Source organism: Orbicella franksi, chromosome 11, assembly GCF_964199315.1.
Source record: "Orbicella franksi chromosome 11, jaOrbFran1.1, whole genome shotgun sequence".
NCBI classification, from domain to species: Eukaryota; Metazoa; Cnidaria; class Anthozoa; order Scleractinia; family Merulinidae; genus Orbicella; species Orbicella franksi.
Genome location: NC_138155.1, coordinates 15,436,688 through 15,463,824, shown reverse-complemented (window position 1 = coordinate 15,463,824; position 27,137 = coordinate 15,436,688). Strand labels below are relative to the sequence as shown.

The 27,137-nt window shown below is 43.4% G+C and overlaps 2 protein-coding genes and 1 long non-coding RNA gene across 3 annotated transcripts; 2 read left to right on the top strand and 1 right to left on the bottom strand.

Moving 5' to 3' along the window:
* Positions 1–674: 674 nt before the first annotated feature.
* Positions 675–11,312, bottom strand: LOC145503191 (uncharacterized). Its single transcript, XR_014051446.1, has 5 exons — positions 11,240–11,312; positions 8,703–8,783; positions 7,493–7,544; positions 3,660–4,204; positions 675–776 (listed from the first exon to the last, which is right to left on the bottom strand). It is a non-coding gene; the product is annotated as an uncharacterized LOC145503191 (long non-coding RNA).
* An 11,614-nt stretch (positions 11,313–22,926) lies between these two features.
* Positions 22,927–24,167, top strand: LOC145460143 (uncharacterized protein F54H12.2-like). Its single transcript, XM_081444874.1, has one exon. The coding sequence runs from the start codon at positions 23,439–23,441 to the stop codon at positions 24,165–24,167; it is 729 nt and encodes a 242-aa protein (XP_081301000.1). The 5' UTR covers positions 22,927–23,438.
* Positions 24,168–25,665: 1,498 nt separating this feature from the next.
* On the top strand, positions 25,666–26,333 carry LOC145502141 (uncharacterized). Its single transcript, XM_081481415.1, has one exon. It carries the CDS (start codon positions 25,683–25,685, stop codon positions 26,331–26,333), a length of 651 nt encoding a protein of 216 aa, XP_081337541.1. The 5' UTR covers positions 25,666–25,682.
* Positions 26,334–27,137: the final 804 nt, after the last annotated feature.

Below are 27,137 nucleotides of genomic sequence, written 5' to 3'. Positions count from 1 at the left end.
AGCCGTTGCTGAAGAAAATTTATTCTCATATAACCTCATCATTTTTAGTTAGTACAGAGTTATTTCATGTGTTTTAACTTTTTCATGATCAGTAACACCAATGATGACGTCACCAGGCCACGCCCTCGGTCGTGTGACTAATACTGAAAAAATGCAAAGGCTCCCTGGAAAATTACTTTATCGGGATTTTTTTCATTGATTTAATGTTTTAAATTTAATCCTCATTACGCTATGCATAGATTTTGTTTCATTTCTACAAGGTAAGATTTCAGGAGAATTTCAAAATATTGAAAAATTCGTAATTTTCAGAAAAAAGTATAATTTCGAAAAAGGAATGCATAGCTATGTTTCCAAAGTTGGCTTTAAGTGAAACTCGTCGAAAAAGGCTAGATTTAATGAAAAACCGCGTTTCCTTTACCATTTAAAAAAACCGGACGTGCGCCCGATATTATTGGAAGTTACCCTATCAGCACGTGCGCACTTCACTAACAGCGCACTAACAGCGCACTTCAGTACGATCAAACATTGTGGCACGGAATTAGTTTTTCTCTTTCGTTTGCTCTGTTTTTCTGTTTTTCTCTTATTTGTCTTTACTTGCACTTTTTTTATCTTGCATTTGTGAAACACGGAGAAAAAAAGCATCTAAAATGTAAGCGAATTTGCAAGATATTGAGTTGTTTTTATTTTCTTCGCTCAGGCTGACGTAAGTAACTGGAAGTGAAATTTCACCTCCTTAGCAACGCGCGCGAGCGCGCGCATAAATCGGTCATTGGGCTCTTAAGGTTACCGTATACTTTCACGGGTGTCTCACGTCCAAGCGATGTAGCGCGTCCGGTTTAAGCTGCAGATACCTAAACCCCCATATCAAATTAAAGCTTATAGAGCTGGCTAACAAACCATACCAAAAATTTTGAAATAAAATGAAGTGCCGATTTTTTCACGGCCACTAAATGCGAGCGCCCTAACCTTTTGGAAGCTACAAGTCAAAGCGAATTTTGTTTTTTTCCTCGGTTTCAGGACAAAAAGCGCTAAAAAAGTGTGTCTGCGTTTTGCCACATTCAATTGCAGTAAAAAGTTACAGAACATTTTCAAAATAGGATTTAAAAAATGTGAAGTGATCGTACAAAAATTGCTCTCGGAGAAAAAATATTTCGAAATAAACAATTCCCAGACACGTTTCTGTTTTTTATATGTTAATCTAGCTACTGTTCAAATTTGAGGGCAATCAAACAAATCCCCTTTGAGTTGTAACTCTTTAAGGTTACAGTATACCTTCAGGGGTGTCTCGCGCGCAAGCGATGTAGCGCGTGTAGTTTAAGCTGTAGATACCTAAACCCCTATATCAAATTAAAGCTTATGGAGCTGGCTATCAAACTACACCAAGAATTTTGAAAGAAAATGAATTGCCGAATTTTTCACGACCACTAAATGCGAGCGCCCGAATCACCTTTCGAAAGCTACAAGTCAAAGCGAATTTCGTTTTTCGCCAATTTAATTTTTTCCTCGGTTTCAGGGCCCAAAGCGCTTAAAACACGTGTCTGCGTTTTGGCATATTCAATTGCAGTAAAAAGTTACAGAACATTTTCGAAATAGGATTAAAAGAATGTGGAGTGATCGTACAAAAATCGCTCTCGAAGAAAAAGTATTTCGAAATTAACAATTCCCAGACACGCTTTTGTAGTTTATATGTTAAACTAGTCACTGTCCAAATTTAAGAGCAATCGAACAAATTCCCTTTGAGTTATAACTCTTTAAAGTGTCTGCTTCAAGTGAAAAAATTTATTCGAGAAAACAGCGCTAAGAAAAATTTTCTGCTTCGCAAACAAACTCCGCCCACAAACGCCTTCAACTGGGTTCTCAGATAACTAAGCCAATCAGGGCAGGGAAAGTTTACTACCGTTAACCTCCTGGTGAAATTTACGCGCGAATCTCTAAAAAACTCTTGTGTTTCGCAATGCGCTCAAGGAACCGAAGGCAGAGAGATAGATAATTTTTCTGTAGCTCAGTTTTTCTTGAAGCTGGTCTGGCAAAATGGGGAAGACTGAAAACGGATACGAACGCTAGAGTGGCTGAGCGAAGGAAACAAACACAAGAAAGCGCGGAGAGCAACTGTGTGTGGGCAACTGTGCATGGATAATATTTCAAATGGTCTCAATGAGTCCGACGATTCGTCGATATCGGACTCATCAGGAGAGTCTCTGTCAGCATCCCTGTTATTGCTGTCAAGTTCCGAAATTTTTACAGAACCTTTCTTTTCTCTTACCACGAATATTTGCACGCCTTATACGATAACTATAGCTTCATCCGCGTGGCGAACTTTCGCTTCTTCACTCGTTGATGTATTTTCATTCGTTCTTCGCTGTTTTCGCTTTTTCGAACTGGTCCATGGTTTAAACGTGGTCTATGTTTACTTATAACATAATAGAGACACGCCTAATACCAAAAATGCTGGGTAGTCAGAACAACAATGCTGATCAACTGAGCAGTCAATTCGTGACATCCATATAGGTAATTCCCGCGAAAATCGTCTCGGTTGATTGCATACGCGCCATAGGGCTGTCAATCAAGAGGTAAACTTTTACTTCCGGTGAAAACGTAAAACCGCCATTTCTCCGCCAATATTTAACCTTTTTCAATTTTTTTTTCAGAAATTAGAGATTATTCTTCGACCACTATTTTGACTCAAAAATCCAAATTTGAAGAAAATTGCCGACCCGAAGGTATACTGTAACCTTAAAGTGTCTGCTTCAAGCAAAAAAATTTATTCGAGAAAACAGCGCTAAGAAAAATCTCTTGCTTCGCAAACAAACTCCGCCCACAAACGCCTTCGACTGGGTTCTCAGATCACAGAGCCAATCAGCGCTTGGAAAATTTACTACCATTAACTCGCGGTGAAATTTACGCGTGAATCTCGAAAAAACCCTTGTGTTTCGTAATGCGCTCAAGGCGGAGAGATAATTTTTCTGTAGCTCGGTTTTTCTTGAAGCTGGTCTGGCAAAATGGGGAAGACGAAAAAGGATACGAACGCTAGAGTGGCTGGGCGACGAGAACAAACTGAACAAAAGAAAGCGCGGCGGAGCAAATGTGCATGGATAATATTCCAATGGATCGCAATGAGTTGGGCGATTCATCGGTATCGGACTCAACAAAAGAGTCAATGTACACGTCGCTGTTATAGCTGTCGAGTTCCCAAATTTTTACAGAATCTTTCTCTACTCTTGACTCGATCTTTTTGCCCGCTTGATACGATAGCTATAGCTTCATCCGCGAGGCCAACTTTCGCTTCTTCACTCATTGATGTGTTTTCATTCGTTCTTCGCTTTTTCGAACTGGTAAACAGAGTTTTCCGTGGTCCATGTTTACTTGTAACTTAATAGAATTACATCTAATACGAAAAATGCTTGGATCTGAGTAGCCAGCCAATTCGTTGTATCCATATATTCCCGCGAAAGTAGTCTCGGTTGATTGCGTACACGTTAGAGGGCTGTCAATCAAGAGGGAACTTTTACTTCGGGCCGTAACGTAAAACCTCCATTTCTCCGCCAATATTGAGTTTTTTTCAATTTTGTTTTCAGAAATTAGAGATTACTCTTCGACCATTACTTTGAACCAAAAATCGAAATTTGAAGAAAATTGCCGATCTGAAGGTATACTGTAACCTTAACCAGAAAACCAAGGAGGGTGGCCACAGTTAGTCATGCACGACTGTGAATGGGTGTTTATAACAAAGATGAAATGTTCCGTCACTATTTTGTCCCTTAAATCTAGACCCAACAAAACTATTCACAGACAACACAGTGATTTGTGGTTCATTTAGTAAACAAAAATGTAATGACATATTTTCTTCAGCCTTTGAGTTTGGGTTAATTTGAATAAGCTGTTGTAAATGTAGAACAATCAAAACAATTTCAGACTCATCCTCTATTTACTTAATTATTAATTATTAATACATCTGTGAAAGAAATACTGACAAAAATTTAAAAAGTCTACAAAATACTGATTATTCTACATCACTGTCACTAAACTCATCCTCTATTAACCTCTGTAGAGGTCTTCATCATCATTGTCACATTCTTCTTGCCCTTCCGCTTGTTCTTCTTGATCCTCTTGTCCTTGTTCTTTTTCTTCATCATCATGTTCTTCTAACTCCCCTTCCTCCTCATCCATCATATCATCTAATGCCTCCAGGTATGGTTTGGCCAGGCTATTAAAAATATGGAGAGGGATTTACTTCATTAATAGATACCACAATATTGTGGAAAACTGACACTTTCTGCGAAGGGGCCCATTTCTTGAATCTTCCTGGCTACTTAAGGGCTTGTCAACTTACAGGGACCGTTTTCAGGCTGATGTTTTGGGCCCAAAGCACCACACTACATAATGAAACTGAAATCAGTTTTTAACAGAGCTTGGTTTGCTGGTTAAGAGCAATTTATATCATTAGGCTAGCAAAACTAGTGCCAGTCCCAAACCCCAAATTAGAATTTAAAATCCCTAAAACTCATAGTCTTGTTGTTATTGGGATAAGATGTTCTACAATCAAGGACAAAAGTATAGGGACAAATTTGCACTTTTGGCACTTTTGGCACTTTTGCACACATTGCAGATGTGAATACAACTCCACCTGCCTAAACGCGTCCCCCACCACCCACCCCCATACAATGTTGAAAACTATTACCTGTAATTTCTTCTGATTTAAAACATTGTATGGGGTGGGGAGGGGGAACAGTAATGCATCTCTAAAAGGAAAGCAGTGCTTTTTTCAAACTTCAGTAGTAAAACACATACAATTTGTTAAATTATATAAGTGTCCCAAGGACTTCTGTCCACGATTGTAGGTTCTGAACCACAGAGCCACAGATTTAGGAAAGCCGTTCCCTAATAGGAACATTTTAATCATTGTTGTTTGTTTCTGAAAGAGAGAGTCAAGCAATTTTCCGAGGCCAACGTTCATGACTAGAGAACAAGACATACTGTCCAGTGTTTGTGTGCTTCCTATAAATGTCAATGGATGTTCTTTTCAGAGAAATGTCCAGGAAATGGACCATGCCATCTTCCAATTTGTTGACCGTAAAACATGTCGGATTTATTTGATTTGTCCATCGACAGCATATCATCAAAATAAGTAATAATAATTGGACCAAGTGGAGAACAATTCAGGGAGAAATAGCATGAGTAATTTCAAAATAGGACGAGCGGAAAGCGCGAGGCCGATTTGAAATTACGAGCATGATTATTCCCTGAATTGTACAACAGGAGGTCCAGTTACTGATAGATTGTATCTATAACAAATTTTGGAGTTAAAAATGTCTTTTGGGAAAGTTTTTTTGAGCGAAAATGCCTGTACCACTTTTCACAAGTGTTGAAAACTGAAGGAAACATTGCGAAGGAAGCCATTAAAGCGTGCGTAATTGACATGAAAATCACGTGGGTATCCAATAATTGGATACCTATAATTATTATAGATATTCAATTATTATAGGTATCCAATTACAAAAAGTTCAAATAGGATACCTGTAATTGGACACCCACGTGATCACGTGGTGATTATGTGACAAATAGGTGCGTGGAGAACCAATCACGATTGAGAATTTTGTTATAGATACGATTACATCCATAAAACTACTCATTTATAAGGCCACTGTCAAGCATTTTACGAACAATATCATTTTTGAGTTCTGTCATGATAAGAGAAACAACAGCCTAATGAAGAACCCAACAAAATGTCATCAATTTGCTTGTTGAGTGCTCTCTGAATTAATTTGGTGTTAATCAATTTATCGTCATTAACTCAAAGAAAACAATCTGAACAACTGTCAGGGCTTACAAACTCCAATTCCGCTTAGAGTTGAAAACAAGTTGTTTTCCTTCCACATCTACATGGGAGAGTACCATATGTGGGTGGTGGTGGTGTTGTATCAAGTTGTGTTTGACAGACCCTCTTTATTCTTTATGTTTCCACATAAGGAATATAAAGGGACTGTTTTTTAACTGTTTAATGGCAAACCACTTTATTTTTAAAAAGCGTCTGTCAGTTTTAGTTAAAGTTAATTTGGCTAACAATTCGTTTCTATTTAAATGTATGTTGCATGAAAACTGTGATCTGGAGGGCCCTGGATGCAATTTGAGTTTTTCTGTAATTTTGAAAAGTCAAGCCCAACACCATTCTTATCATGGTTTTTTTATTGATTCCATTTCATCATTACTTAAGGTGGCTCTGCAGTTATTCTGGGCACACTTGCCCATGCCAAAGTTTGCAACATAAATTTTGGGGCTTTGAAGTGTTGGCTAAGAAATTTTGGGAAATATTTTAACTTTCACTCAGTGATAATGTTACTTAATTCCATTTACTGGGGATAATATTTTTTATTCTGGCATACTGGTGTTTAACTGGACCCCATTATTTTGACAACAACACTACCAGTAAAAAAGATAATACCGATAATATTTAACAATAATATTAATGATGATCATGTGCTTCAGGGCATGAATTAAGTTTTCATTCATGACAGCTGGTTCGTCGTATTTGACCAATAAAGTGCTTCAGTGGGTCTATTTGTCAGAAAAGTGGAGTCTCATCAAAATGTGTGGGCACAGTTCATGGATTTTTAAAATCTTGCGAGGGATGTGCTCTATGACTGATTAATCACACAATGAATCACTGTTGCAACACCAAAACAAGAAGGCAAGTTTATAAAATAAAGTTGAGCATTTCTGCAAGTTGAAATTTCCTAATGAGTGCTAATGGGTAACAAAAGTCTACTAAGTAGGCAACTAAAAAGACACATGGGGAACAAACAAAAGCAGAACTAGTTACCCAAAGGGCAAATTAGAAAGAAAGTTAGTGTCGAACACTGCATTAATAGCCATCAAGCTCATTCTAAGAGCTTTGCAGCTTCTTTACTCTGCCCCTTCGACTCCTCGACCGCTCTTAATTCATTTATGTTTGTTGTGCCCCAAACCATTGCAGGAAAGAAAATGAGTGTTTTGCAGGCTGTAAGTATACAGTCATGTAGAATACAGTAGGGGAAATTGTACATGTATGGTTTACCAGTTTTGTCATTTAAGTGCTGTTGGTTACTTTGTAAATGGCGCTTCAAAAGTTAAGGTTGTTATTTGCTAACACAGAAAGCTCAACTTTCTACAGGCCGTCTTGTTCACAGTTTTTAGGGTTTGAAACAAGAGTCACAACAAAGAATAGAAAAAATATGTGCACTGCGACAAATGCTTAAGTAACTACATATGATATGCAAATATCTTCTGTGTAACACGCAGCAAAAATTGCTTGTATAACTGCCATACATCTGTACCTTAACCTATAATACACCACACAACCTCCCAAACTACCGGCAAATTGAGAATTTTATTTCATATCAATTTTAAAAACAAAATTATTTTGTTGTAGTGGGGACAATGGGTTGTTGACTAGTTTAATGGATACACAAGGATATTAAGCTATGCACTAAAGTGGTACTGTACAACCACTTCTTACTTAAGATTTTGAAACTCCATCCACTAAACACTCCCTGTGCTAAATTTTAAGCCTTCATAGCAGGGATGAAAAGGAATTAAATACTAGAAACTGGCTAATTTATCCAGGTTCAGAAAAGATGTGTTTTGAAAAATAATAGCCAAAACTATAAGTTGGCTTTCTCTAACACATTTGGTTTGCAATGTTCTTCTTAGTACTGCTGGAGTATTTAGTGCACAAGAAAAAACTCATAAGCTAACCAGATATTGAAGCATAATATAAAGACATAAACCCTAAAATTCTGCCAGAAAGTGCTGCCATTACAATTAAGGTGGCCGAACACAGTTTTCGCAAGCGTTTTTGCTGATACAATTCAGCACATGCACAAGGATTGCAAAAAACAAACATGCCGTCAAGAGAGCGATCATTTTATTTACTCAACACCCACAGTATCTGTGCTATTTTTCTCTATAATTGAACGCAGTAGTGTATTGATGACTTTAGTCTTTTATCACAAAGATATGTTAGACAAGGTAACGATGCAAAGAACCCAGCAATTCTTAGCTTTTTCTTTGTTACCGAAAGAACCCAGTTAAATGCAGCGCATGCGTAGTAAGTAAAAAAATTGCGATTCAATGAAAATTTGCACTCTCGGAAATACGCCAATTTCTTGAAAGCCACTCATTAGAATTTCACGAAATTTGGCACGAAAATACTTTAGGAAATAAGTAACTGGAGTATTGAAAATTATTGAACTTTAATAAAGGAAATTCTAGATATTCCAGTGAACCTTCAACAAGGGATAATTAAAGATCTCTCTGTTAAATTATTAGCAAAATGGTGTTAACTTGTGAGAATTGTTACAAGCTTGTTGCATGCAAATTATAAAGAAAATCTAATGACTAGATTTTCTACAAATAAACAAAACCGATATTAAAGGCCTGTTTATTTTTAGTGTTGCCATGGCAATGGCACATACATCAGCTTAACCATCAAAAAATCAAAGTTTGTGTTGTTAACTTCCTTGCTGCCATTTTTGGCAACTGTGAGATCAAGGGTTTTGGAGAAAAAGGTGAATGAAACACAGGTATCAAAAACTGTGTTCAGCCACCTTAAGACCCATTTATGTACAGGTACCAAAAAAAATGAAATTATTTTGGCAAGACACAACTCTAAAAAAGTTATCAACACATGGCAACTGATACATATAATAGTAAGGGCTGATGCTCACCATCCCTAGTCCCTTCTCTGCTAAGACTTTCTTCAGTTTGTGCATGTTTTCCCTCATCCAACCCATGATGCTCATCCATTACTGCAAAATAGAAATTCAAAGCATTATTAATAAACACAAAATCACACAAATGCAATTATATTTTAAGTTAAATTGACTGTTTTAAAATAACATACAGGCTTGTAGAATAAAAGCTGTTCCTCGGTAAAGGGAAATTTAAAAGAAAAGAAAAATTCAATCAGAAACAACTGCAAGAGTAAGACTATCTTATCAAGACCTAGGTTTTTTAAAGTCTATTTCAACTGACAGTGAAACCAAAACAGAACAGACTGAATCTCTAGTGGCAAAGTTTGGCTGGTGAGAACTACATCATATTTACCAAGTGATAAAAGACATCCTTGAGAATAAAAATACAAGTAGATAAACAAACCGTTTTCCCCTTCTTTACACATTAAAAGAGCAAACAACCCAAGTATCCAAAAATAAGAAAAAATTCTCCAGAAGATAACAAGAATGATAATGTTCCGGACACAAGAGCTGGCACAAAGAGATAATGGCAATGCCACCTAATGAAGACATGACAAGGCATTGGCATGTATCCCTCCTGGTACTAATTAATGGAATAGCCGCATAGAAATGGAAACCTGGGCAAGTACTTCTTGAAGCAGTGTCACATGATGACTTTATGCACTACATGTACGTGTCTGCAAAACATTGCTTCGTAACAAACAGCTTAAAGGATGCCAGTCAACAACAGAAGAAAAGAAGGACTAACAACCCTAACCTTTACTGCTTACAACTAAGGTGATTCCTTAGTACTACATTGCTAACCCTTCGAGTGCAGAATTTTACATTTATTCAATAGCATGCAAACAAAATCATTACTCGTGGACACAAATTATGACTTTGAAATCCAGCAATGTGAGGAACGTTTTGATTCTATGTCATTTGGATTATTTTAAATTCTTTTCCACAAGTTGTTTATTACATTCTTCCTTATGCTCAAAACTTCATGTATGCCTATCAAGGGTCATCAAAAAATTAAACTGTACCTTCCAGCCACTGCAAAATGTAATGTGGAGTGATGAGGTAAATGAATAGTACTAGAACTGGCAAAATGGTGTAATACTGGTACATCATATCTCTTTTGCAAGCATGCATGGTGACCTATTTTAATTTACATTTAAGGTTGGTTCACACTTTCACATAAGCATAAGCATAAACATAAGCATAAGAAAAATATGTGTGAGCCAGGGTTACATAAGCATAAGCATAAGCATAAGCATGAGCACAAGGAATGGAACTTTTTCCATTTTCTTATGCTTATGCTAGCCTGATGCTTATGTTGTGAATACTTGAGCGTGAAACGGGCATACGTAAGCATAAACGTAAGCATAAAGAGTTTTCTTGTCAGCAGAATACACAAAAATAAAATCCAGGCCTGCTCTGTCAGAATCTGTCAGCTGAAAACATGGCGACACAGGTGAACGAAAAGTTGGCGGAACCTGTCCGCAATTATCCTTGTTTGTACGACAAAAACTCAGCAGACTTTAAAGACAAAAACAAGAAAATGTTTGGCTTGGAGTGATGTAGCAAAGGAGGTTGGATTAGAGAATGGAAAGTAATACGCGTTCGAATGATAATAGAGAGGTTAGTTCCATTGTTTTGACAGGTTAAGCAATCTTCTTCCATTTCTACGGCTTAACAGTAGCAACAATCCAATTTCGACTTTGTTATCCGCCATCTTTGATTCCTGAGAGGTGAACTGCGCCTGCGCAATGGCCATCCTTATGCTTATGCTTATGTAACCACGGTTCACACATATTTTTCTTATGTTTATGCTTATGCTTATGTCAAAGTGTGAACCAGCCCTTAGCTAAACGTAAATTACTGTGCTTGGTAGGGAATATTCAGGGAAATGTATTGTGCATTTGTTTTCATGATTGTACCCAGGAGTTTTGCTTACTTTAAAATCGTTGGAAATCATTGCCAATACTGATAGAAGAAAAGAAATATCAGACAAAATAAAGGCTCGAAAGTTCAAACTGTCACAAGAATTGTAAACTTGATTTCTTGACATCCTGAACTAAACTCAAATTTCTTGAACTGTAATCAATTTCAATCCTCGCAATCCTGCACTTTATTTCGAAACTACTGCTTTTGCTTTACTCTATAGAATTTTCTATCCATCTAAGCTGTGTATTTGGTGGCATTTGGTGATAAAGGTGGAAATAAGCTGAGTGAAAATTTGCTTTGACGGCATGACAGCGTTTCTTTATGCCCGTGACGATCGAAGGCAAATGATACTACGCAGTTTAATAGCACGATAGATCCTAATTGCAAAATGCAAAACACAACAGTGTGGACTATATAAACTAGTGCCAGCTTAGTTCGTGCCGCTTGAAAGCAACACGATCAACAATACTTAGATTGCAGATGAACATGTCGAAATGGCTTCGTAAAATTGAGCAATTATTACTCACTCCATTACTACAGACAACATTATACAATACACTACACTTCACAAAGCTTCTTACCAACAATATTAAGCTTCAAAGGCAGCTGTAAATGTGTTTCGGAACATGCAGAAAGATCCGACAAAACATAAAAGTCACAAGTCACAATCGATAAGTTTCGAGCGTTCACCTAGCAAACACGGTCCCCTCCCCTAGTAAAATAATCTCAGAGGACACGATCACAACGCATTTTCATTGGAAGAAACAACAACACATACAATTGGTCAAAAGGTGTTAGACATGTCTGCCACGCAGGACGAAAGTGCAACGCTAGCCTACGAACAGGCTTCCGGCGAGGACGGAAAAAAGTTTCGGCGAGCGCGAAACAGAAGAATTCGGAGAGCAAAGCGATCGGGGCGGGGACAGGGGAGCCTGTAGACTTTGTTTTTGATCTGCCTATCCGCCCTTGGTGATAAGCCTGTAACAAATCAGTCAATGAGGTAATTAGACCTGTCAAGAAGCTACATTTTTGTTACTTGTAAACAGTTCAAATCGAGCTACTCAAATAGCCGGGCCGGGCGTCATAATATAGAGTGCAAGTAAGCAACATGTTCACGGAAAATTTCAAACTTAACTTTGGTCCTCCAGAGCCAATACTTAGAGAGCTTAAAACATATTTTGCAATTCTGAAATGAGCGTAATGAAATTATAGGCACATGATAGAGGTGTCAAACTCTGCGAAACGACAAGCAGATAAACAACGGAAAGTCCGGAAACCATGCCTTTGACCTCTAAAAAAATTGCTACAGCACAGCCAAACGGCTCCACTCCAGTAGCTTCTACTTAAAATTCCTCCTCGTAACAGAGCATAAAGTACGCTTCAGAATCACTTGTGAAATAACGAGAGGTCGAGAGACAGAAACGTAAAAGGGAACGGCAAATGCACCATAACGAGCCGTTGGAGTCGTATAATTTTACAAAGATCTGTCAAATATTCATCTCAAAGATGTCAACAATCAGCGATTGAACCAATCATATCATGATACCAGGAGCTGGTATCATAGAACGGCGGCACCAATAGAATGTCTACAGGCTCCCTCGCTTCGTTCGGGCTAACCGGGAGCCTGTTCGCAGGCTATACAATATCGCACGTCCTCGACATTCTTCAGTACACTAAACCCGCGGTAAACAGTTTGCCAAGTACAAAACCAGACAACTGTTTTGATCGCTCGACATAGGCCACTGTCAGATTAGGACTTTTCGTCCACATCCTATGATACTTTTGACAACCTTAGTAGTAAAGGACGTTAATAGGGGCGGTAACCAATCAGCGTGCAGGGATTGTACCACGTGACCTAAAAATTCCCATACATTCTTTTAAATTTGAAAATCCAAGATGGCGCCCGAGTATCAAAACATGGCGGCCGTGACGTCACAGTTCGCGCATGCGCAGATAAGGGACAACATGAAATCGAGGTTGTCACGTGCATAAGGCGCTAGCCAATGCCTGAAATCGAGGTTCGTAGGTGGAAAATAAAAGGGTGTTGAGTGGGTGAGTTTGTCATTGTTGTTTTTGAGATCGACAAGAAGAATGGCTTCAGAGAATATCAAGACCACGGTGAAGGTGGAGAGTGTTCCTGAGGATGAGTTACCGCGAATAGACGACGAATCGAGAGAAGACTTTGCAGCGAGAGTGATGGATGTAATTAAGGATGGTATTCACGGAAGGATAATGAAGAACGCTGTTTCTCACGCCATGGATGTCATCCTGCAGAAAGAAGTATCGAAGCTGGCGGATGAGGTGATGAGGTTCCGAAAAACCGTGTCTGATAAGATGCTTGCGGACGAGTCCAGATCGTTTGAAGACCCTGTGCGTTTGGAGAAGTTGCCGGATGGATTTGAGGCCGGATGGAATGAGTGGAGGAGCGATAGTGAAGATAGAGAAGAGTTAGCCTACCAAGCATTTATCAAAGAAATTGCACCACGACCACCCATAGAGTGAAAAAACATTTTTAATAAAGATCATTTAACGAGAGAATGTACATGGTTTGTTGTGTTATATTTTTCATCATTCCGAGGGCTTGCTCGTCATGGGTTCCCAGGTGCACGAGTGATAACATCATGGTCTGGGGGGTGAGAAATTCTCCGTGAATGCCTGATGAGGATTCGAACACGCGTCCGAAGGGCCATATGTCGGAGAGGTCTTTTCTCATGTACCATGGGTAGGGAAAATGTTGTGCTAGGAAGAGGAGCATGACATCTTCGTCTGGGTAGGGTTCGTCCAAATGGATTTTACATGCCAGGGGTCTCTATGTGAAAAAAAAAAAAAAATAAAAAAATAAAAAATTTTTAAGACACCTAACTCAATTATTTTTTAACCGTTAGACCATCGCTTACCTCTTTAGGACTTGGTTTTGGGGTTGTCATGGTGAGGTTCGCCGAAATTTGCTGTTTTGCAATGAGGGCAGTGTGTTTGGGAGGTTTTATCTGCGTGGAGGGCTCTACAGGTTCCGTGATAGAATTGTTGACAACAAATGCTCACGAAGTAGTCGTTGATACTGTGATTGGGTGTGAATCCTTCCTTACACCATAGACACTTTGGGTTAGCGAATGACATGAGTCTGAAAATAGAACAAAACATTTTTTTATTTGGACACGACTTAATTTTTACATAGTGGGACGTGTGCATGATCCTATTGACCTGCGCCCATTATTTACAAGAACGATTTAACATGATTGACACGTGACAGGGCCTCAGCATAGTGGTTTCCCAGGAAGACGGGTTCGTAACGGTTGGTATCCATGTTGATGTGCATACCATAGATGGCGCCACAACATGTTTTCCAGACACATCCTAGTCCCCAGGCTTCTCTAAGCTCTCCCTTGACGGGTTTTATGGATTTGTCGTGGGTCCCATTTCTACCCAATTCGAGGATCGGTCTGCGGCAGCACGGTCTTTTTTGTTTGCATACGTAGCAATGGTCGTGTTCCATGTCTGAAAATTCATAATAATTGTTGGTATACGTTTCGTGCCCAGTCTACGTGAATCACTAGATCATTTATGTCGTCCTCGTCGGCGACTCCCAACCTCTCTTCAAGGAACAAGAGATCTATGGCGTCTAGAGCCACTCTGATGAAACCTAAAAGGTTTTCTAGGTCCCTGTACAAAGGGGTCTCTTCTTCATCCTTCACCCACTCTTGCACTCGCTTTCTCAAGGTGTTTAACTTTGAATTACAACGCTCTAATGCTTCCATACTCACTTGGGACGTTGAGAATCCACAGCAATGTTAGTGTCCAAAGTCTTCTATAATGAGCGCTCATTGAATGACTCAGAGTGAAAGTGCACGGTCCGACTCGCTCGTTTTTATACGCGCGGTAGGATAGTGCCCAGTCTACGACCGTGGGGCGTGGAGGGGGGATACCCCCCTATCCCCCGGGTCTATTAGGAACACGTGACTTCTACTAGAGCTGTGATTGGTTGTTGACTTGCATAAAGCGTAGCGGATTCGTACGCTCTTCACTCTAAGTCATTGTATTGAGCGCTATCATGGCATTGAGAGAGATTGGGCTGCAAAACCATGTGCCTAGAAAACCTGACGTGACCTACGTGGAGGCCATTGATACGATGGACGAAGGTTGGACCAGGTTTTACGAAGAGATGGATTTCCCGATACGAGATTTGTTGTCGGGCCGTCGTTGGGTTATCCGTTTTAAAGACTCGAGTCAGCTCGAGGTGATGTTGCACCAGATCATGTTATTCTTTGACGAACAGCGTGAGAACTGGACACGCAGCAGACGCCAATACCGCATTGTTGAGAAAGTGTTTGGCAGAACTTTGTTTAATGCCATCCTTGCCATTCGCAAGAACCTTGTTTGGAACCAGACCGTGAAGCCGCCTGTGGACCGGATCACGTTTCACCGTCTTATGTTGTGCTACGGTTTCGAACCGTTTCAGTCCACGTGGACAAAGAAACAAAAGAAGACGGCGAAGCGATACATGAATGTCATAAACTTTTATTATGAAGTTTTCAATAAGTTGGACCAGAATACAATGAGGCTCATGATCAATGCAAACGATAGGTTACCTAATGTGTAAAAATAAAAAACGGAGTGTTTAAAAACTGTGTCTCTTTTTTCTTAGTTTGGGTTATTAATCAGTAGGTCTTGGGCTATTCCACGGGGGTATTCGTCGATCCATTGAAAGAACTTGCAGGTGCGCTTGGGACACTTGAGATAGAGCCTGTCCGGGTTGGCCTGGGAGTGGGAGGTGGCTAAGATCAGGGACTTGTTGCATAGACATCGGAAACGGGCTGGCTCGATGTTCCTGTAGCAGGGGTGGGTCTGTTCGGCGACGCGTCTCAGGTACGCACTCACACCTTCATTAACACCGCAGGTCACATAACACTTGGTGTAGAATCGTTCAGAGGGACATCGGTAATACTCAAACCAGATACCCCCTTCTTTGGTTTTCACACTCCCGTATTTCATGGGTATCATACAACGCGGGCAGATGTGAACTTGGGGGTTCAGTTGGTTCAGGAACTGATCGGGGTTGAATTCCTCCAACACTTGTACTTCGGTTGATTCTCCTCTGTGATCCACTTCGGGTGACACTTCTATGAGGTTGTCTTTCCTGAACCTATCGAGTCCTATCGGTTCAAGGACTTGCATGGTTCGAGGAGGGGATTCACTGATCACGGTCATGCATCCACCTTGAATGGCAGGTAGATTTTTATGGTCTGTATGAATAAGTTAGAGAACGAGTTAGTATCCCATCAAGGTGTTTTCACGTAGCATGGTTTCTAGGATGTGTCTGGTTTTTCGCACGTTTTTTGGAGTCAGTCTTAGTCTTCGACGTCGATGGTTACTTTTCATGTCGCGTTTGACTTCTTGACGTTGGATCGAAAAGGCGCTCCAAGGTTCAGAGAAGCCTTTGAGAGGGACGGTGGTCCAACTGACGGAGTCTGGGGTGATCTCTTTGAGGAGGACGCGTTCTTTAAAACGTAGTCTGGCACGAGGTTTTTTGAATAACCATTGATCTAAGGTGGATTGTAATTTACCTTCTCCTTCCAATCTCTTAGGCATGAGCAGTTCCAGTTTCTTTTTGGACAATTTTTTCTTTTTCCTGACGGGTTCGACGTGTGAATCCATGCGGACTGATTTTTAAAAATGACTCGTGACGGAATACGCGGTTCTACTTTATAGGCAATTTTGGTTATCCAATCAGAGTCGTGTCATGTGATTGTCTTCATTTCGATTGGTTTTTAAAAAGGTACGCGTGATCAGTGAAAGTACGCGTACTGAGTGAATGTGGAGGTGACGCGCGAGGTATAAAAGGAGCACGCATGCTGCGGTGAAATCATTCGCGGTGATGAATCCTAGGATTTTGGATGAGAGAGACGTAAAAGAGATCCTTGAAGATCTGAGAGAACAGATTAATCGAGCTTCGGACGTTTTGGATTCAGTCGAAAAAGAAGGCGAAAGACCGTTACATGCTAGGATAATTGATTTGGAGATACGTCTTGTCTCTCCTTTGTACTATAGGCTCCAGAGGCACTTGATTGACTGGGGTGTGCGTGGTTGCTACCCTCATTTGTCGGGCTTGGAGATCACAAAGCGTGCGGATCGAGAAGGAAAGAAGTTTAACGAGTTTATCTGAGGGTGTCAAGATGAATTACTATAGCAACTCGAACCAGATTCGTGACCTCGTGGAGCAGAGCGTGGGTCAGAAGGTACACACGTTAACAGATCTCGATGCCATTAAGGATGTCAGAGTGGACCTGTACATTTTTGACAATCTCTTCGAACCGTTAGGTCAAATACCCGATAGTCTGTGGTCTTTTCAGCTCTTGATGAGACGTCGTCCTGACTGGGGCGGTACGATTTTGGAGATGATGAAGAAGAACGAAAATGTTTACCTTTTCTGTGGTGAGTGGTGTCGCGTGATGTACAGAAGTGGTAGCGGTCAATTCAAATTCATGCATTGTCGTGAGCCCACCCTGGACGCAGAGAGTGTCTGTTTGATCGCCACGAATCACCTCACGTTCGTGATGGCAGATACCATCCGTGATCTGTTTGAACCCTTGCGGTTCGCTCGCGACCTGTCACGACGGGTGTTGGAGTCCGACGAGAGTCCCAGGGTGGTAGAGTTAATGACTTTCAGAAAGGGAGATTACAGGGAAACGTGTCTAAAGTTGGAAGAGTTGATCTACGATCTCATGCATCAACGTAATCTGTGGAAGGATCGGTTTTTCTTTGGTGCCATTGAAGCGGATGATGAGGACCTGTGCAGTGAGTGTAAGGAGAGTATGCGCCAAGCATTCTATGTGAAGGGGAACGAAGCGGAAGCCCTGAAGTGGAGACCTGGTAAAGGGGAATGCGGTTTTAAAAATTGTAGATATTATGCCATGGATACCTACGAGGAAGACTGTGATAATGAGTACGCACGAGATCTTAAGAACAAGGAACACGTTGATTACTTTACAGATTCAGACTAAGTCTTTTTTCTTCGCCTTCTTTTTCGTGTTATCCAATCAGAGTCGATTTTTACGTAAGAACCAATCAGGCACGACGTTTTTGTACCTATATAAGAAAGTGTGAATAAAAATTGGGTTTAAAATCATCATGTCTCATGCTTTGAGTTGGTTGTTCTCTAGAATGTGCACGACACTAGCCAATCGATGGTGTTGGACGACCTTGTGTTACAAGTGCGCTAGTGTCTATGCGCGTTACGGTCGTGAACCCGTCCCCTTCAATGTCAGCGATTCGCCCTTGGAGGTGTTTGACTATACTGACGTCGAACCCAACGTGATGCGTTTTGTCGTTTATATCTTGTGGTTGAAACGGCAACCCGATTCATTTAAGAAGTATCTCGAGGTACGTGAGCAACGTTTCGAGTTGTGGAGACAGTGCGTGTACAAACTTTATCGACTATGAAGAAAGGTCAAAAGAAGCCGCTTTCGACCGGAACGTTACTGGGACGGTATCGGGATCCTTCCAGACCCGGTAGTCTGGGTGGTCTGACGCGATTCGCTAAGGCCAATCAGATCTCTGTACCCCGTGCAAGAGAGGTCCTGCAGCGTGATTTGGGGTACACGCTGCACAAACCCAGACGTCGTCGGTTTCCCACGGCCCCTGTGGTGGTGTTCGGCATCGACGAGCAGTGGACGGCCGACCTGATCGAGGTGGTCAACATAGCCAGGTACAATCGAGGGTATCGTTACCTCTTGACGGTGGTGGACGTGTTTTCCAAGCACGCCTGGGTCCAACCCTTGAAGAGCAAGACGGGTAAAGCGGTGACGGAGGGCATGACTAAGATCTTGAAAGGAGGTAGAAAACCCCTCAATCTTCAGACGGACGACGGGAAGGAATTCTACAACAAGACGTTTCAGGATTTGATGAAACAGAAAGGCATTCATCATTTTTCTACGCGGGGTGATACGAAAGCCAGCGTGGTGGAACGGTTCAATAGGACCTTGAAAGAACGTCTGTACCGGTACTTCACCGTGAAGAATACGTTGAAGTTTGTACCCGTGTTACAAGAGTTGGTCCAAGGGTACAATCGATCGTATCATCGCAGTATCAAGATGGCTCCCAATCAAGTGACTTTAGCCAATAGCGAGGACGTGTGGGAGACTCTTTACGGAAAGAAAAAAGGGAAAAAATCGAGACGACCTCCACTCAACGTCGGGGATCGTGTGAGATTGAACAAGAAGTTCCGACAGTTCAAGAAAGGGTATTTACCCAGTTGGACCGAGGAGGTGTTTGTGATACGTAGGGTGCGTCCGGGTAAGGTCACCACGTACAAGGTGGAAGAATGGGACGGGACTGCGGTCGAGGGGACGTTTTACGCGCAAGATTTGCAAAAGGTGAACGTGAAAGACGACGATTTGTTCCGCATCGAGAAGATCGTCAAACGAAAAGGGGATAAAGTCTTGGTGCGCTGGAAAGGTTGGCCAGTCAAGTACAACAGTTGGGTGGATAAGAAAGGCTTGTACGTGACCCAAAAGCCCAAGACGAAACAATGAGAGACTTTTACGTGCAGTTGATGAGCAATGCCAGCACGAACGAGTTTCCGGGCAACAAGGCCAACAGTTTCAAGAACCGTCTGCCAAACCCGCTCCTGTTTGAGTCCGACAAGGAATGGAAAGTGGGTTTGAGTAGTGTTTCTTATCCGCCTCCACCCCCTCGACGTTACCCACAACTGCCTCACCGACCCCACCTCTTCGAAGACGACGACACACTGTTGGAATTTAAATGGAGTATGGAAACACAAACACAGAGTTCAGACGGTAGCTGGTTTCCACGACCCTTCCGTAACACTTTTACCGTCAGGGGGTCTGATCTGCACAATGACCGAGTCATTGTCAAGAGTGGGAAATCGCTCCTGCGATACTTGGTGGGTCGTTACCAAGACCGTCTGACGCACTTCTTGGAAAATGAAAAAGAAACTCTACGCACTCACGACGGGAAGAAGTACTACGCGGTGTTTCGTTGGGAAGGGGACTCTTTGATCATCGACAATACGGATACCTTCCTCAATGAAACTCCGGGTGACACGGTACTATTGCGTCCCAAAATATGGTTTGGTCCTAAATTGGTCAAGAAGATGAAGTGGGTGGAAAGGACTGGATTTACCAATTACAGATTGAGTTATCACGTGGTTAAACTCTTCAAAGACGATGTGGTGCCCGCTTTCAAACTCGATTGGAAGGATCAAAACAACTTGCAATCCACGAATTTTTGGAACATCACGAACGATGGGTCCTTACAGCTTAGTCCCTATTGCAATTGGCGCATCGACTATCTGGACGAGCTCTACGAGCAACACTATGGGGGTGACGTCCAAGTCAGTCCTAGTATTCGTCCGCCCATATACTTGTATTCGAATGTGGGACGCGGCACGATCACGGGGAATCGCGTGACGGATCTCTTGAGAGAAGTCCCTCACGACCCTGACAAGGTGACGTTCGAACCCGCTCACATCCAATATAAACCCGTACGCAGCAACGTGATGGATATTTTGGAGGTTCAATTGGCAGAGAACGATGGAAAACTGGTGGATTTTGCATCGGGCGTGACCTCGGTGACCTTACACTTTAAGGATGGTGGAGCCTCCCAGTGAACTTTACGTGCAGTTGATGAGCAATGCCAGCACGAACGAGTTTCCGGACAACAAGGCCAACAGTTTCAAGAACCGTCTGCCCAACCCGTTGCAGTTGAGAGAATCGGGATGGAAAGTGGGTGTCAGCGACCTCTCGTTTCCGTCTGCGGTGCGTAAGATGGACTATCAAGATAATATTCTGTTTCAATTCTGGTGGTTGGTGCTGTTAAATCCTCGACACAACCTCTACACCGAAGAAACGATCCAGATTAAAGAAGGTGATTTGGACTTCACACCTAGTAACGGTACCGAGCTCATGAACATTATACGAGATCGATACATGATGGGTTTGAGGGATCAAACGGTACACGGCCTGCAAATGTTCAAGAAAAAGAGCAACGCCAACGATCCCACCGAACTGCTGTACACGACCATGCAGAGGGCTGAGAATGGACAATGCGTCATCGACAACTCGAGAACGTGTACCACTCTCAAGATCAATGATAATGCTAGGTATCCACAGCTGTCCATCGGCATGGAATTGGCCAAGAAGATGAAATGGATCAAGCTGGGAACGTTGCAAAACGGACAACCGGGTTACGTCATGGGGCCCAACTTGAGAAAAGAATTTCCCAAGGAAGTCGTACCCAATGCCACGGACTTGATCGTGGCCACGAATAATGGGGACGAGATTTTTTACAAGATCGACTCGAGAGCGTTACATTTGAGTTGTTTCATCAATTGGGTGTTCACGAACCTGGATCGTAGTTACGAAGAGGCGTTCTGTCGGAACCGCCGTTCCTTGTTCGTGTATTCGAATGTGGGACAGAGCATGGTGACGGGAAATCAAGTCACGGATCTGTTGAAACAAGTTCATTACGATCAGAGCGTCGTCGACTTTCAACCGAGACACATCCTATATCTACCGGTGCGCACGTCCGTCTTGGACATTGTCGAAGTGCAATTATCTGAGGACGACGGACAACTTGTGGACTTTGCGTCGGGTGTGACCACGATCACGTTGCATTTCAAGAAAGGATGAAAGATTTTTACGTCACCTTACCCAGTCACAGCAGTAAGGGCGAGTTTCCTAAAAACACGTCGAACAATTTCAAGATCCGGTTGCCTAATCCCATACGTCTGGAGGGAGAAGGATGGATAGTGGGGTTGAGTAGCATCACCATGCCGGATGCTCAAGTGGCGCTTCCTTCCTTGACGGAGAAAGATCCTCACGATAAAAAAGTCACCTTGGCACGTTACGTATGGCGACGACTATTCGGTAGTGGACATGATCTGGGAGCCGCCATCTTTGATACGGAGGATCTCAAATCGGTGTTCTACAACGTGGATGGCGTTGGATTCATGAAATCCATGATTGCCTATTTCCAGAGACGACGCATCTTCGCTAACTATGGACCCAAATTAGGCTCCAAATATGTCACGTCTGATGGTAAAAGAACCTACATAGAATTCAGGTGGGAAGGCGATGAATTGGTCACACACAACCAAGACATAATTAGACCCATCACCGACATACCTGCATTACGCATCAATGTCGACCTGGCTACGAAAATGGGATGGCTCATTAAGAAGGGAAGTTCGTACGAACTGGGACCTAACTTGCAGATCGAATTCTTCAAAGATGAAATTCCAGACATAGGCGTCGTCGGGGACTTACACGACTCGGATGGATTACCTGCTTTTTGGGTGATCGAAACAGAATCATCGGGATACAGTTTTTGAAACTCAGCATCTATTGCGATTGGCGTTTTCTCAACCTGAACAAGGCGTTCGAAGTCGTGGTGGGGAACAGTTCGCGTTCCCTGTTCTTGTACTCCGACGTGGGAGGCAGTAGCGTGGTGGGGAATCAAGTCACGGATTTACTGAGAGAGGTCAACTTGATTCGAAAAGGGGCCGGTACTCAGTATTTCGAACCTTATCACGTTCAATATATTCCCGTGCGCAAAGACTTCCTCGACATTATACAAGTGCAAGTGGCTGAGACAACTGGTAAATTGGTGACGTTTGGATCGGGTAATACGATCGTGACGTTACACTTCAAGAAATCATGATCGGCGGAACACTAGTACGATTTCATCCCGATAAAATGAAGCAATCTGGAGACGGATTCGGACCCATGTGGAAAGACGTCAAGAAACGAGGTCCTACCATTCTAAGAGACGTTTTGACCGAGACAGCCATGGAGGGTCTGAAAGGTTTAAATGCGGGTGGCAAAGGAAAAAAGCCCAATTGGAGAGGAGGACTCGCAGGGGTCAAGAGAGGAGCGACAAGGGCCGTGAAACGTAAAGCGACGCAAGAGCTACAGAGAGCGTTGTCCAAAAGAGTGAGAAAAGACCTCTTTGGAATATGATTCCCATCTACTCGAGACGCGTGAGACGTATCCCTGTAGGGGTACGCACGTATAAAGGCGGTTCGATCCTACGCGCACGCTCAAAACGTCCAAACTATCGTTGGGTACAGTCCGCACTGAGAAGGAAACGAAGACGACCTAGACGACGACGATGACGGACATGGTGGCTCATGCCAGGTCGGCGGGGGTTCGTAACCCTCGCCTGAATATGTTCAGTGTCCCTCCCACGGATCTGAGCATGGCGTCTCGACGCGTTGTGAGAATCAACCCGTTCAATACGGGCATCAACCCTGTGACGTTTCAAGTCGACCCTCAGGAAGACTTTATCGACTTGAACGAGAGTTTCTTCGAAGTGGAATGGGGTGTAAAGAAAAGCGACGCTTCGAATCTGCTGGCTGCGGATATCATTGGTCTTGCCAACAATATTGCCAACACCCTCTTCAAACAGATCAACGTGAGATTGAATGGGACTCTCATCAGTCCCCAGACCGATACTTACCACTACAAAGCCTACCTAGAAGCGCTGTTGAACTACGACCGAGACGACGGTGAAACGATCCTGGCACCCAACGGGTGGTACAATTGTCTCGGTGTACCCGACGATGGAGATGGCGATCAATTGACTGCCAATAAGCTAAATCCATCTCACAATGATTACAAAGCGCTACCTCAAGATCTCAAGAACTTAGTCGATGCTCGAGTCCAGTTCATAGGTGGAAAGAGAGTGACTTTGAGGTTCAAACCTTACCTGGAAGTGTTTCATCTCAGCAAGTTACTGGTACCTGGCGTGCAGATCCAGATCGACATGTACTTCAATGACCCAGCTCTGTGGACCATCCGATGGGGAGGTGCCGCTTCTCTCAGACTGACCGAACCCGACGTGAATGTGAGATTGTTCCTGTCTCAAGTGAGAGTGACTCCCTCGGTGTACCGAGAAGTCATGTCTACCATGAAAAGTGGAAGAGTGGTCACTTACCCCACGGTGAGAGGTGAAATTCGTACCTATTCTCATCCCAGCGACGATCGTCATTTCGAGTGCAACAATCCTTTCCACAATCAGCTGCCTAATCGGTTAGTCGTGGTGTTGTTGAAACAAGCTGCCTTCAACGGAACCATCACGGAGAGTCCGTTCAATTTTGGAAGATTCAATATCTCTTCCATCAAACAATTGGTGAGAGGTGAAGAATACCCCTACGAGACCTTGGAGCTCGATCACGATGGGGACGAAAAAGATCAGAGAGGCTACTACAGATTCCTCCAAGCCTCGGGAGCTTTGTGTCGGGGAAAAGGAAACATGGTACGAAAAGTGGACTGGGGTCACGGCAAGAGATGCAACCTGTTTGTATTTGACAACACAGCCAACGGATGTTTGGACAGTCCAGTGTTGAACCCCAAGCAGTCAGGCGAGTTGCGTCTGATGATCGATTTTGGAGCCAACCCGGGAGAAAACCTGACCGTCTTGTTATACGCCGAATTCGAGAACTTGCTGGAGATCAACGAGAACAGGGTCGTCACCTACGACGTGTACCAATGATAGAAGAAGAAAAATGGAGAAAGTAGCCCTGAATAATTTACAATTGGATCATTTGGCACGAACGAATCATTCCCTACGTTGTGTCTTTTACGGGACGGTGCCCTGCGATCGCCTTCCCAGGACAGTCCCCCAAGAAGGACCGACCGCTTACATCGTGAACACGGACCCTCACGACAAACCGGGCGTGCATTGGATCGCTTTGTGGGCCGACAAGGACAAGTGCGAGATCCTGGACAGTTACGCCCTGCCGTTGGACACGTACGGAACCGTCCAGCCTCTCCAAGCGTGGTTGGACCGTCATTTCAAGTACCATATTTACAACGGCAAGAGTTTACAGTCCCTGTTCAGTCAGAGTTGCGGTGACTACGCCTTGATGTTCCTGATCGACAGAGCCGAAGGTCGAGACATGAACTCGTTCTTGAATCGTTTTAAGAAAAACGAATTTGTAGAGAACGATCGTAAAGTAGGACAGATGTTGAAACGTTTGATCGTGGACGAGTTGACCTGGCGCAAGATTTGTAAAACCCCGTGTCACCAGGACACGGTCGGTTCCTTTAGAGGAGTGCGTCATTTGTTATAAAGTAAGCTGTTCTAAATAAAAGAGGTTCATTTTGAGAAAAAGGATGTTGCGTAGTGAAGTCAGATGGTTCCGTCGATTCTTAGAACTGTGTCGAGAAGAGACTACGAAATTGTCCTCGGACGATCCTCTTCGACAGGTCATGGAACGCATTTTGGATTGCGACAGTTACCGTCGAGTCCGATTCATACTGGACCGGGAAAAAGAGGATTGGCTTCGATACGTCCTTTTACACCTGAGTATCCGAGCCAGACTTAAAACGAACGCTAGTAGAGATTACAAGTGTTACCCGTATTGGAACGTGCTTCGCTACGGCAATAAGTCCTTTCGCCATCACTTTGCGAGTGCATAAAAGGTGCGACGGAAAAATAAAAAGGGTTCATTATACAAGACACACTTCATGGATCTACAGTTTCGAGGGCATCGATATTTGGACGACGTGATAGCCAATTTAGAAAAACGCTACGGAAAACCGAGTAAAAAAGCGCCTCAACCCAGTGCTTTCAACATGGTACGACAAAAACAACCCCGACCCGCAAGAAGAAGAGTCGCTCTTCAACCAGCTCCAAGGGGTGTCCTTGACACTGGTGCCTTACCTGCGACTGTGACCACGCGTAGGAAACGCAAGAGATCAGCCCCTGCCATGTCGAAGCTTTCCGAGAAAGAAGATAGGAAAAGAAGAATGAAAAAGAGGCATTGGTACGAAGACAAGTTCGGAGACTTGAGTAAATTCGCCAAGAAACCTGGAAAGAGAGCCGCTGCACAGAGGGCCATGGCCAAGATCAAGAGTCGTGCCAAGAAAAAACCCGTCTGTTTCAATCGTAAGGTCACCCTCTTGGGTCTCTTGAAACGCATCCCTGCCGTCAAGACCCCCTTGTCCAAGTTGTTCCGATAAAACACCGAGCGTCTCGAGACCATGGACCATTTTCTTCGAGATCATGGAACGACGTAAAGCGTTTCAATTTCACACTCCGTCGAGTTTGTTGATAGCGGGTCCGTCCGGCTGCGGCAAGACGGTGTTCACCACCAAACTGCTCTTGGAGAACGGCGACTTGTTCCGAGAACCGCCCCATAGTATTCATTACTGCTACGGTTCGTGGCAAGAGGGTTTCAAAAAGCTCAAGAAGGGTGGGGTCAAGTTTCACGAAGGCATCCCAGACAGCGACGAGTTACCCCGATGGTTTCCTGGAGGAGGCGTGTTGGTCCTGGACGATCTGATGGACGAGGGTGGTAACGACAAGCGCGTGTTGGATCTCTTCACCAAACACTCGCATCATCGGAACATCACGGTGATTTACTTGTGTCAGGATCTATTCCCCAACGGAAAATTCGCCAAGACCATTTCACGCAACGCGCATTACATCGCTGCCTTCAAGAACCCTCGGGATCAATTGGGGATACGTAATTTACTTCTGCAATCGTTTCCCACGCAATGGCAGGAGGTGTTGGACACGTTTCGAAAGGTCACCGATAGACCTTACGGCTACATGCTATTGGATCTTCATCCAGCCAGTCAGGACGATCAACGCGTTCTAAGCAGCGTATTAAAAGACGAGGGATTCGTACGATGCCATCAGTTTACATCATGAGCTCATCATCATCATTTGACATTGACGACCTCGTCAACCTCTCGGCTCTGGACGATTATTCGCCTTTGGGGTCCGGGTTTCGAACGAGTACTCCCGTTCCTTCACCGCGATCGGAACTGTCGACACCGCCTCTGCCCAATGTATCGCGAGTAGGAGTAGGCACTGCGGGTGCGTCACAGACCAACGTCCCGGCGGGTGTCGGTAGCGCTGTCCCAGGACCCTCGCGCTCCAACGTCACAATTGGTGTCGGTTCAATAACAGACGCTACACCTTTGGCCAGAGCTACCCGAGGAGGAAAACGACCTAGACGTGTACCACGTCAAAACACGTCTACGTCGTCCAGTGATGCTGGGAGTCGTAGACGAAGTAGCGCCAGTGGTAGCGGCCGTGGAAGAGGCAGAGGTAGAGGCAGAGGTAGAGGTGGAGGCGGAGGTGGAGGTGGAGGCGGAGGCGGAGGCGGAGGTGGAGGTGGAGGAGGTTCAAGTAGTAGCGGTGACGACTCCACACCTCCTTCTCGAGGGGGTCGTAGAAGAAGGCGAGGAGACCGTACTCTCAACCAAGCCGAGATGCAACAACAACTGGAAGAGATTTTACAACAACAACAACAAACGGCCGCAGGTCGTCGCATTGCAGGTATCACGACCACCAACACGATCACGACCACCTATAAAAACGGACAACGTCCTACCGTGACACGCAATTCGACCAGTGTACGTAACTGAGAACAACAGCCATGAGAAGACGTCGTATTGTTCGCAATAAAAGGAGAAAGCAGTGGGGTGGTGCTATCACAGGTGCCTTGTC